At 41.0% G+C, this 12,985-nt stretch overlaps 1 protein-coding gene across 1 annotated transcript in view; it reads right to left on the bottom strand.

Annotated features, from left to right (window-relative positions):
* LOC308140255 (putative flavin-containing monoamine oxidase A) overlaps positions 1-6,876 on the bottom strand; it is a gene marked incomplete at both ends in the record, with an annotated part of 87,522 nt that extends 80,646 nt beyond the window's left edge. Inside the window, 5 exons of the mRNA XM_080509940.1 lie at positions 189-346; positions 3,414-3,528; positions 4,045-4,225; positions 6,594-6,681; positions 6,759-6,876. Of these exons, the coding sequence (XP_080366066.1) occupies positions 189-346; positions 3,414-3,528; positions 4,045-4,225; positions 6,594-6,681; positions 6,759-6,876 (660 nt within the window). The remainder of the gene's footprint in view (positions 1-188; positions 347-3,413; positions 3,529-4,044; positions 4,226-6,593; positions 6,682-6,758) is intronic.
* Positions 6,877-12,985: the final 6,109 nt, after the last annotated feature.

Raw genomic sequence — 12,985 nt, 5'->3', positions numbered from 1 at the left:
AAGGCATATTCAGACCTTGACTTTGGATTGTATTTGGAGGCTGGGATGCAGAAAGTTAAAGTTGCTACAAACTCACTCCATTAGTAAAAGTTATTTGAAATCCTTATGAGCCCCTTAGACCATTGTGGTAAAAAAGAATTAGGCTTAGTAAAATGTTAACAGAAATAAAAGTGAATTGACTTGCGTACCTTGATTTTGAACTCTTGAGCAGAACCCGCAGTGCTCTCCAGAAGTGGCAGCAGCCCTCCAGCCGCTGCAGCGTACATGAGGAAGAATAGGAAGGACATCTGGGATGGCTCCATGCCAAACACAGACCTGGTGCACAGTTCCATTTCTTCTTTTACTTCTGCCATACGGGGATAAACACACAGTGCAGCTTGCATGCTGTAATAATAACAGTGATAGTGATAATATCCTGCAGTGATAAGAGTTTCGCAACATGTGATCACGGTGATCACCACATAGTTTTACGAAAAAGAAAATATGTTTGTTCTACCACATGAAAGCTACTTTCCCAGGAAGCCACCTGAGAGGATGATAACAATCATCCTGGTATTTATCTTGTCAGATATAAATGTCTTTTTACTTTAAAGACACGAGCTTTGCACTTGTGTTTGATTTGGTATGAAAGTGCCATTATACCAAGTTGTCATCACCAATATATCAGTGTATACGACAAACACGGGAAGACCCAACACTCAGTTTTGTGGTGACTCTTCATGGTGTTGAGGGAGTAGTACTTGTTATTCTGTCTCCTGACATTCCGTTTGCCACATGCACCTTCATAATACATCATTGAAGAAAAGGGATTGAAAAGGCTAAAAGGCAAGGTGAGCCAAGTTGAGTCAGGCCAAGTAGGTACTACTGGAAATGCGCCATTGGAGAATTTACACAGGGCATACGACATAGAGGACTTGCTACGGGGAACATATTTATGAAGAGACCCAAACCAAATTAAATGGATTGAATTTAAATACGGATGTTTTTGAAAATTATGACATCTCAGTGATAGACTTGTCGGCCTTCAGACTGTTTGATTCCTGTCAATGTCACAAAGTTGAGTAAATCGTCTGAAAATGTATATAAGTGGTCAGACCAAGTTGTTTGAGATTCATAAGGGGGGAAAAAAATGAAAGTTATGAGTCTTTTTTTTTTTTTATCATATTTGGCAATCGGGAAATTCTGTTGCTTATGGCAAATCATACTTCTTATGTGTTTTATAAAATGCATTTACACTCACTGCAGTAGGATCACTGCAAGTATATTAATAAAACCTTTTGTGTTGACCTTGCTGACTGCAATGACAGAAACACAATAATATGTATAACTATGTCCTCCTCCATCTATCCACCCATCCATCCATCCATCTTCTACGTGACTTATGTCCTCAGGGTTGCTGGGTCGTGGAACAGCTAACTATGGTCGACGGCAGAGAACATTTCTCCAGTCCATCACAGGACAAACACACAGAGACAAACAACCACACCACAGTCACACTCAGGGGTAATTTAGAGTCACCAAGTAACATTACATTTTGTTTTTGGACCATGGGAGGAAGCCAGAGTAGCCAGAGGAAACACAATGAGAACATGTTATCTTCACACCGAAAGGCCAGTATTTGAGCCAGGAGTGCTGACCACTGCTGTCACGGCGTGTGGAGTGTCCTGAACCCAAAAGCAGACCTCAAGCAGGAAGCAGTTTGCAAACTGTAAATGTTTATTGAGGGAACAGGGAAAAGGGGAGCTGGAACGGTGACGGGACCCGGGGGAACTCTGGGGGGCCTCTTGGAACCGGGACTGGACCCGTGAGAATCTTCAGGGGGGGGCCTCTCGGGGATCTCGGGCATTGGGGGCCTGGGGAACTCGCGGGCTTCTTGGAAACGGGGACGGGGCCCGGTGAACTCGCGGGCTTCTTGGAAACGGGGACGGGGCCCGGGGGAACCTCAGGGGGGGCCTCTTGGAACCGGGACGGGACCCGGTAGGGGAACTTCTTGGAGACGGAACCGGGACGGGACCCGGATGGGGAACTTCTGGGGACGGAACCGGGACGGGGAACTTCTTGGAGCCGGGACGGGACCCGGACGGGGAACTTCTTGGAGCCGGGACGGGACCCGGACGGGGAACTTCTTGGAGCCGGCGTCGGAATAGGAGCGGGAACCACCCCGGGGAGGACACTCACCCCCCGGGGAGGACAACACCGACGCACCTCCACACGGAGTGAAGACTAGCAATCCTCTGGCACCGGACCCTCCTCCCTGCAGGGCTTAAGACTGCTTGACAATCAATTAGCTGATTGCCTGCAGGAGTGCCAGAGAGGATCCGGTGCTGGAGCGAGGTGTGTGAATCCTGACAACTGCGCCACCAAAACATCAACATAGGGGAAGGCAACAGAGAGAAAAAACAAAACATCGTCTCGAATACATTTTGTAAGTCGTAAAAGGGAAGTGAACTGCTTCTATGTTGCTTACTGTCTTCAATCTTAAAGCTCTATACATAAAATACTATGCAATTCATTCACACAATGAGTGCAATTACATTGTTTGGCCTGACAAAATGAATGAGCCGTTCAGTTCATTCATCATCCACACGTCATGTGTAAATACTGTCCTTCTGCGAAAGGTGACGAGAACAAGTCAGTGCTTTAAGTGGAATAAAACAAGTGCCGGTACTCTCCTTAGTGACATGCTGTCAATCTGTCATACAAATTTGAGACAAAACATGATATTCATTGGCGTACACAGACATTTTGGCAGCAGGTGGTCAGTGTAAAATAAGGGAACCTTGTGCAGCTTGTTGACCCTTATTATAGTAGTGTTAGATTAAAAAATCAACAACAACAACAAAAAACATAATTACATGTTGTAAGTAATTGCATATATATTTAAATATTGGCAGATTTTTAAAAATCCCCCCACAAAAAATACAAAGGAAAGAATGAGAGTGAGAGCGAGAGAGAGAGACAAATGAGTGTACATTACTACACACCATCCTGATGAAGCTGAGTTGTTTAAGCCGCTGGGTTCAAAGTGTGTGACAAAAGTAGCGGCTTATAGCCCGGAAATTATGGAAGTTTCTGGTACACGCCGTACACTCGGAAAAAAAAAAGGTCCCGGTATGCTGAGGGGTAAAATTTAAAAGTGCCTGTACTGTGTACCGGTGCATACCGGCCCGCTTAAAGTACTGGAACAAACCAGTAGGCGATCAGATGGGTTGGCGTTTAATACAGTCAAGGGGATAATTAGCGTTGATTTGAAACTCACACTCACTCTTGAATTAAGCTTGGGGATGTTTTGCAGCAAGTGAAAGAGGTTTCTCATTTTTGTAAATCCGATTTGAAGAATCTCCCAAGAGCCTTTGATGAATTCCTAACTCGACATGTTCAGGTCCGGAGGTAAAAACGGTCTTTAAGCTCACCTGCGGTCCAAACGTGTTGCTGGATGTAGGAGTGCAGGGTCTCGCTGTCCAGGTCCACAGCGTTTGGAGTCTGAGAAGGATCCCGGACACACACTGTCGCACACAGCCTGTCAACCTGAACACAGGGTTTCATCACTGCAAGACACCCACACACAATGATTTACACTATGACGAACCAAAAGTATCCCATTGATAGAGATAACAACAAAATAATAGCTGGAGACTGCCAAATATGATTTTGCTGGTTCAATTGTACCCCCACTTCCTCTCTTTCCCACTGCTAGTCTAATTATTTATTCAGAGCTCAACATTTTCTGGTTCTTTGCTATATGATAAATGCACTCTTGTCCTTTTAAACAAGAAGCAGGGTACAATTTCCCATTTCCATACCCATTAGGGACTTCATAAGCATTCTCAGGGGGTTAAGCATACTTTCCTGGAAATGCCAATTGTAAAAATATATGCACCGTCCTATTCTAGGCTTGCATGCAAATGTGGTTCTCCATAAATATTTCTCCTTTAGGAAATGTGATATTCATGTGATCAGACATTTAGAAACATATTGAAGGCATTTCTGACAGAACACCGTTTTACGTGCAGCGTACTGCTGTGTCAGTTCGATTGCTCTCACCTTCCACATGAGCTGGGTGATGTCCATTAACACCAGAGGGGACAGAGCAGGGATGCTGGTCTTGTAGGCGCGAACCTTGGAAGTCAGCCCGCCCATGTGGTGCACCTTCCTGCCTGCGTTAAATTGTGGGTAGACCTCCAAGCCCAGCTCCTTTATGAGCTCCATGACGTGTGTTTGGGTGCTAAAAGAGAAAGCCAGATCCTTGGTTTTAAAGCTTTGTGAGCCGTGTCTTCTAGAATTTGCTCCAGGGTCATTACACTCGCCTGCTGAATCATAAATGCATTCAGTTTAAAGAGGTGACATGAATTGAATGGGTCCTTGAACTTGGAGAAACAAATCTTTGGAAAACTTGTGAAAGGTAAACATGAAGCACAGGAGAGGTGCTGCCCTCTGTCTTCAAAGTGCCCTTAACAATTTCTCCATTGTAACGGCTCTGTAGCCATCAGCTGACTGGAGGTTGCAGCCCAGAGTACTGTTGAGACGGCTGCCGGCTTAAACATGTGACAGTTTGCTACTTCGAGTGGAGCCGTCTGGGCTGTGAATTGTTCTAAATTCTGACTGAAATTTTCTCACAAACACTCTTGTTCGACACTTCTTCAACAAGAGTTACTGTGCTTCTGCCAAATGCTTGAGGGCAGATTTGAGAAGGACTGCTGGATCTAAGAAAAGAGATGCCAGTGGTCTGTGAACAAGTGAAAATAGATACAAAACCACGACTGACTACTTTTGTGGGAGCTTTGAGAGAGAATTGAGCTTGAGACCCTGAGGTGTGTATGTGTTTCCTAGAGTGGCGGACCGTCAGGGCCTTCAAGGCTTCTCTGCAGGCCTAAGAAAAAGATCTGAATCACAGACTGATATTGATTATATTTTGTCCATGAACACTTATTAAACAATTCCAAATGGTCTGTCCGCTTCCTCTCATCGTTTCTCCCCTGGCTGCGCCGCTTCCAGATGCGTACTTCCACATTAAAGCTTTAACCAATCATATTTCAGCACACTACCGGTGCAATTTACTAGTGCTCACTACAAACTCTATGGCAGGATTCAGTATTATATTATTTTCAAGACCACAGAAAGCAGACGTTTGTCACCCTCCTTGACCACCAGAAGTTTCAAGAAGCAGCCACTTTTTTATGCAGCTGCAGCAGGAGAAGAGACGTGAACTTGGGATTTTTTTCATTCGTAAAGGTATTTATTCTGGCTACACAAGTATTTATCTGTGATGCAAAGGCTCTTTATATGGCATTTCTGCGTGGTAACTCAGTGAAGGCCAGCAGTGAGGGCCTGGGTCTGAAGTGCACGGCCCTCCGCTACATACCCTATACATACCCATAACATTTTAAAGCTGTTTCTATTACAGCAGCAACTACTGCTGGGTTTCACAACAAAATCACTTATTTATGGTATTATGTAAAATTAAAGAATGCAACTTAAACTCGTGATATTTAATCATATATTCAGCAGGATATAAACAAAACACACTGCACACCACACGTCAGTCACATCATGGTAACAAAGATTTACCTATTAAAGGGCAGTTGTGTTGTCGCTATAATTCTTAGCCTTTCTCTTCAAGATAGTGAGTTCGCTATCACTGCAACCTGGAGTAAAACCACACTCCTATTCGTCCAGTCAGCTTCTTCATCATCAGTCTTATCTAAACCCTGATTATGTTCTGAATGAAATGTTTCCATGAAGCACTGAAAAGACTGATCATTGATCCCAGGATTACTACACATTTCTGTGATGCTTTGCCTTTTATGTCAGGGGTTTGTGTCATCTAATTTGGCTATATCAAATAGCATAAATGAGATTCTCTAAAATCTGAGCGTCTTTTGAAAGAAATTATTATACACTTCTAATTTGTATACTATTCAGTAGATTTCTTCAGTGTATGTGCTCAAGTAGATGTCTGAAAAAAACCCAGTTACATTTATACACAGCAAATAGTGATATATTGATGGTTCGGACCAAATAAACTTACTTCTCTCCCACTACCACTGACAGGCTTTCATTTGTATATTTCTCATAACCACATTCACCATTTATTATATCAAGAAAATTCAAAAACTACCAGAAAACAGAGAAATAGAGCCTTGCACCCATATCCTGGTCATTACATGGCCTTGATGGAGTTTTGCAGTGTTACCATCAAATAACAGACAAGATATTCCCAAGTATTAGTAACAGGAACTTCTCAGCACTACCAAAAACACAGAGTGATTTTAAAAGAACTAACAGATATTGAAATGAGGACCTATCTTGGAAAAAAGGAAAAAAAAAATTTTCTACAGGTGAAAGCTCAGAATAACTGCAGGTGTCACAACCACTGACACGATGTTGACCTCCTGTGACCCTTTTAAATTGGAAACCATTCTTTGTTTCTGAAGTTGTGAACGCATTTGTCTCATAATTAGAGTTCCAATTATGCAAACGACAAGCTTTCTTTCCTCTTCAAGTTGAACTCGAAACTATAAAGAAACTTAAGTGTGTATATAACCCCAATAGAAATTCTGACACAGAATATCGTGGTTTTTGTTTGGCATTACCTTCCAACCCATTGCCCTCCAAAGTCCCAGCAATCCATGCCATTGGCTGCTGGAATTTCACTGGAAAGTGTTCGGCCTCCCACTCGATCTGCACAACACAGCAACACAGCATCTATTTTCCACTGCCTCCAAATTGTGGGATCCAGTGAAGAATGACGTACGTACCTTTCCCTTCCAGAATCAGGATTTTCAAATTGTCGTCCCTTTTTCTGAGCAAATGAGCCGCACTCAGTGCAGATAGTCCCGCACCAACAATAATAACATCCCATATTTCTGCAGTCATACCTGAAAAGAGGCTCTTTTTTTTTTTTACTTTGTGACTTGGTTTCTTGTGCGAGATGAAGTCGGAGAAGTAGTTCCAGCCTGTATTTTCTTTTCTTTTTGCTATCAGTTGGGTTATCTGAAAAAGCCTGAGTGGCTTTCATAACCGTGCACTTTGGAACTGTGAGCGATTGACCCACTTGGCAGTAAACTGGCTGTGCAAACTCCAGCAAATAAGAATGGACAGTAATCACACACAGACTGCAAGAAGAGGTATGCTTTTGTAACACTTTATAATAATAAGGAAAAAAAAAACATCCAAGTGTTGTGAAAGGATCTCCCTTGTTGAAACACTCCAGTTAAATAACTCCATATTGTTTTTGACTTTATGTTCAAAGACATATTTTTTTCTTAACGTTATATCAAAAACAAGAAAGCAACAGCTAGAAAAAAACCATTCTCTTATTCTTGATAATCAGATGTGAGCTTATGAAAAGCTGCAGTATTGCCCAAGAGAACATTACGCAAATGATAATGATGACACTGAATATGAGCTCAGGGACCATGCTGAGATTAAAACAGATGGCTACGAAAAGCAATTGACACATTACCAACATCGATCTCAAACGTGTGTGTATGTATGAGTTTCCACTTGTCGTGTAAACAGGGACTAAAAAAATTAAGGCGGGCCCATGAGGAGAGGATTCAATTCAATGTCCGTTTTTCAAAATTTCATATCAATATTGATTCACAATACATCTGTTTTATTGTCAGTATTCTGCCAGTTACAAATGTGTAATACATACATACACTTTACAGTTATTTCACTTGCATTTGCAGTGAAAAAGTCCATTTCAGAAAGTAATTATTTTATTTGACTGTCTTAGTATTTTGGCTTGACTCGTGAATGTGCACATTTCTGGAATACTGCAGTGTCGCTGTAGATCAGAGTTTAGATTAGATTTTAGTTCAGGGGCCACAAATAGCCCAGTTTCACTTTGAGTAGGCCAGACTGATAGAATAGAATAGAATGGAATAGAATAGAATATTTATTGTCAATGCAACAAGTATAACCAAATAAAAAAAAACGCCAACCCATCTGTGCATTATAAAATCAATCAATAAACATATAAATAAAAACTGTGAAAAACATAAAAAAGGCATAAAAACAAAGTGACTCATCACTACACATACCAGCATGAATTCCATTGCACTGGTCCCCTTATACAATATATACAATACTACATTGTTTTTTGTAGTGTTGAGTAGAGTGACTGCAGTAGGAGAAAATGTGTTTTGTAATCCGTTTGTTCTTCTTGTTATTGCCCTGTGCATTTGCCTGTTGTTCAGTGTATCTGTTCATTAAATGTCCTTGTTACAACACCTTGTTTACTGTAAAGTCTCTTGAAATCTTCAGCAGTTTCTTTTCCCATTAGAATCACACCTATAAGCTCGATATTTCTCTCCCTTTCAAAAAAGAATAATCATTCTCCCTCTCTACATTTGTGTAAATACCTACGATCTCTTTACCACATCAATATCTTGGACGGATGCTTTTGCTGTATTCTTCTTTAAATGGCTAACCATTCTTTTAGAAAAAAGAAGTTGATGACAGTGGTGGTTACAGTTAAAGACTGCAGAGAGCTTGATCAATTGTAATTTCCTTCAGAAGCAAACACAATCCGAAGCATTATGTAGAGAATATGCCGTTTGAACATGGTTTAATGTACCATTGTGAAAGTATGGACTGTGTTGCCAGATCCTTTCACTGGTTCCTTTTCATGTGGTTCATTGTGAAACCGCAACTGTGTTTAATATATTGTCCAAATAACACTGAAATAAAATAATCATCTTAAAATTTTATATCCGCGATGAAAACCATGGCAGATTTAATGCAGATTATCTCTTTTTGTTTGCAAATTTGTCATTATAAAATGAATTGTTTGTGTGTATTCTTAAATGCATTTGACCATCAAATCAGATTTTCCTCATATTCTGCATATTCTTAAGACTTCTTTCTGTGCTGGTATATATAAAATGAGTGTGTTCCTATTGATTTATTGATCACTATTTTTAAGCATCAATAAAACCCTCAAGCTGGCAAATTAATGGTTTCAAAGATAAGGCCCGTGAGCCAGAACTGGCTCAAAATAGGACATTCATGAAAACATTGATATTTGATCTATTTTCTTAAGAGTGGTAGACACAACAGATTGCAGATCCAACCTGAGATATCAGCATGAAGGGTCGCGACGCCTTCGCTCAAAACCATGCTCTTTGGCTGAGTTTGTGAAAACGTGCATAACACAACAGCTGTAGATTGCACTGAATTTTACAGCAGAAGGTTTCATCAGAATTGGCTTCATGTTGACATTGTAGTCATTTTCAGTTGTAATTATTTGGTTTTGTGAAAATATAGACCTTTTCATAATGTATAATAATAAATAAGGTTATTATGGCATAATCTTACTGGTCCAACCCAATCATAATGAAATTGGGCTGCACGTGACTCCTAAACTAAAATAACACTCCTGTGTTAATGTTCTGATACCATGCCAGCCCATCTGCACCTACATTGGACCCCCACCAGAACAGGTCAACAGATGCTCCACACCCAGCATACATTGTTAATCCTGCTCCTTCAGTGTTGCGCGTTAAGCCGGTGAAATCCTTCTCCTGCCGGCTGCAGTTATCTGTCAACACTAAAAGTTTCTCACCCAACAATGACCTTTCCCAAAAACAGCGTGCTGTCTGTAAATCAAAACAGCATCTTGACGTTTCAGTGTGGAAGGAGGGAAAACCTGCTTTGTCAAACTGGCATATGAAAACAGTCCGGTGGCGGTTCGGGGGAGCGGATGTGTGGCCATTAAAGAGATAACCTTTAAGTGAGGTTCACACTCTGAAGGTGTTTTTGTTGTTGTTTTTGTTTTTTCAAATGTTGCTATCACTGTATTAATGGAGTTCATTTTGTAGAAGTTGAACACTGCTGTCCTTGTTTTGGTATGTAGCAAAACCGGAAAAAGCTTTAGTTTCCTAAATGGCGTCCATTATGTGTTCGTACAAATCCTATGGCCTAGTATTTCACAGAACTGTGTTAATAGAAAATTTATAAGGGTATTCATAAGTTCTGTCCAACTACAGAAAGCTTCAAAAAAAATTATAAATATCTGCATGTACATATACTCAGATGTAGAGGATAAGGTTTGAGCTTTCATTGTGTGAATCAAATGACATAAATTCAAGTTATTCCAAAAGTCTGACATTACCATTGTTTAATGCATGAATGTTACCATTTATATCCACGATAGGTGCCAGTCATCTTTTACATAGCCTACCATTTTGAACCTCCTTTTCGTCAGAGTTAACTATGGGAAACAAAATAACATCGTTTTGTGACATTCGTGGCAACATGATGTTCTCATACCAACTCAGTCCCCAGAAACAATGGTGGCTCAGTTTCTTTAAACTCAGGTTTCATTCTTGGATTTGTTGTGTGTTCTCTCTGATAAAAGCAGGTGTGATTTTACTGTGCGATTCTGAAAAAGTGCTGCAGTGAATCCACTTGAAAATTGACACAGTGGTACCAGAGGCCCATACTACGAAGCATGATAAACATATTCAGGATCTGTCCCCGTTTCCTGGGTTGACTTATCCAGACATGCGGGATCCTGATCACCGTTACTACAAAGCAGGTTATCGACTCACTCATTCAACCAGACCTACGTGTGCGCGTTCATATGAAAGGGGCGGAGTTCTCAGCCTCTGATCAATCACACACACTGAGAAATCCTGCAGCGCAGTTTACAGATGACAGAAGGAGCAATTATTCTCTGATAAAATGAAGAATTAAAACACGTCCAGCAGCTAAAAGCAACACTGCTTCCGCAGCCGAAGCCAGAACATTCCCGACTTGTTAATGTGTGACTTGGTGAGATTATATGACATCAATTCAAACCATGAGGTGAACTTTCTCTGCCTGCTTACATACCAAAGTGTTCTTGGGCAAGACACTGAACCCCAAACTGCTCCCATTGGAGTGACAGCGCCTTGCATGGCTGCAGCCTCCAATGGTGTGTGAATGTGTGTGTGAATGGGTGAGTGTGATGAGCTATGTAAAGTGTGATATAAGTTAAATCCATTGGCCATTTATGTCAATGTTTACGTTCCAAAATCTATAGATATTTTGCCAAATCCCTGGTGTCGAAACAGAGGAGCAATACATGGGAGAATGTTCATGCTAGAATAGCTCAACAATATGATATTACTATGCAATTTAATTGGCATATAGTTTCAGTGTAGTTCAGACAGTGGAGGAAACTCCGTTATTTCATCCATCCAACCCACCTCAACTCCCTGATGAGGACTTTACAATGCTTTACATGCTATCAAGTTTTTTGGGTTTTTTTTTATTCATTTTTAGAAAACACCAAAATATCCATCTTCTGTAACACACTGGAACACACATTTTACAACCTTTTATACCTCCAGACAGCGGTAATGCAACAAAGGAAAGTTTCTGTTCGTGACCTCACGGCTTGTGGCCACTCTCAAGGCCAATTCACTCCGCACAACTTTCTGTCATCTGGTTGTCATGAACTTGTGTTTGTATTGATTTTTTTTTCCCCTCACCGAGAGCCATTTAAGCCAACCCGTCTGCTCCCCTCTTTACCAGATGTCAGGATGTGAAGCCATTATTGCGCCCCGGTGTTTCTCGGTAACACACCTCAGCACAACGACCTAAAAGCCTGTCGCAAGCACACCTTGCCATTTTAAAGAGAGAGTACCGATCTTATGCTTTTAACGCCTCTAAATGTAATATCGTCCTGAAAACATCACTATTCCTGAAGAAATGTCACCTCCCATGGACCAATTACTGAGAAAACTATGTGATCTAAAAGTTTGAAGGGAGTGGGCGAATGAGGTCAGAGAGTTTAGCTGATTTTTAGATGTCTCTGAGAGTGCGACTTCATCAGCTGGTGGGAATATATATTAAAAAAAAAAATTATTTCAGATATGGCCCAAAGGGTGTAAAATCCAGAGAAAAGAGTCTGATATTAGTATACAACAGCAGCATGGAAGAAAACTGCCTGTCCTTCTCCTCTCATCCATTTTGTCCATTTGTCTGCAGGAGGATACGTTCGTGTTTATAAAAGCCGTTTTCTTTCAGATGTGGCACTAAGATAAGCTCTGCAGTTTTCAAACACCTCGGTAATGTATACCCACCTGCCGGCTTGTGTTTTTTCTTTCCTTTCTTTTTTTGGCTGAACAACCAGTTTCTTGTCATTTGAGACCTTGTGCGCTTTGTTTTCGCCTGCCTCATTATTTAAAACCTGGGAGATCTGACAAATGACAGGTGTTTAAGTGGTGTGTGCTGCAGTTTGTGCGCAACAAATGAGAGGAAGCATACCGCAGTGTCTGTGTTCGAGGGGAAAACGGTTACCGGTACTCTTGTTTTTAATTACTTTTTCTTTTTTTACACAAACAAAGCTTAGCTTATGGGGTATAAGTAAACAACTGAAGGTTAAAAACTAAAAGAAGTCCAGATAAATCAGAGTTTCTCAAAATGTAGGAGGATAAACCACGTTTGCACGCGCGCGCACACACACACACACACACACACACACACACACACACACACACACACACACACACACACACACACACACACACACGTTTTTCAACTTTTAAATTATATTATGATTTTAATTAATCAACTACAACAAATGCAGTAAAATGATGTGTATTTATAAAATTATACGTTTTTCTTACCTCCAAATATTAGGATTTTTTTCATCTCAATTTATCTTCCAATTAATTAGAAAGATGTCCTACTTAAAAAAAAAAGAACATTTGCAAATAAACTTTACAAATGTCAGTTGCATTATTATATCGACATGCTGTGACTGATGTCCTTGAGCTCTCTGGCACAAAGATCAAGTATGCTGTGAGAGGCTGTTCAATGCAATCAGCTGAATAGTGATGCCATGGAAACCTTCTGGTAAACAGGTACGACCTGTGAAGCCATCCAACCGAGAGGCTCCATGGTAAAGAGGACGGCATAAAGGAGGGGCTGGGTGGAACGCATCAGGTAGCACACTGCTGCTTGTTTCTTTGTCCTCCATGGGAAGACA

This window comes from Blennius ocellaris (assembly GCF_963422515.1).
Source record: "Blennius ocellaris genome assembly, chromosome: 15".
Lineage (NCBI taxonomy): Eukaryota > Metazoa > Chordata > Actinopteri > Blenniiformes > Blenniidae > Blennius > Blennius ocellaris.
This window is presented reverse-complemented; position numbering and strand designations above follow the sequence as displayed.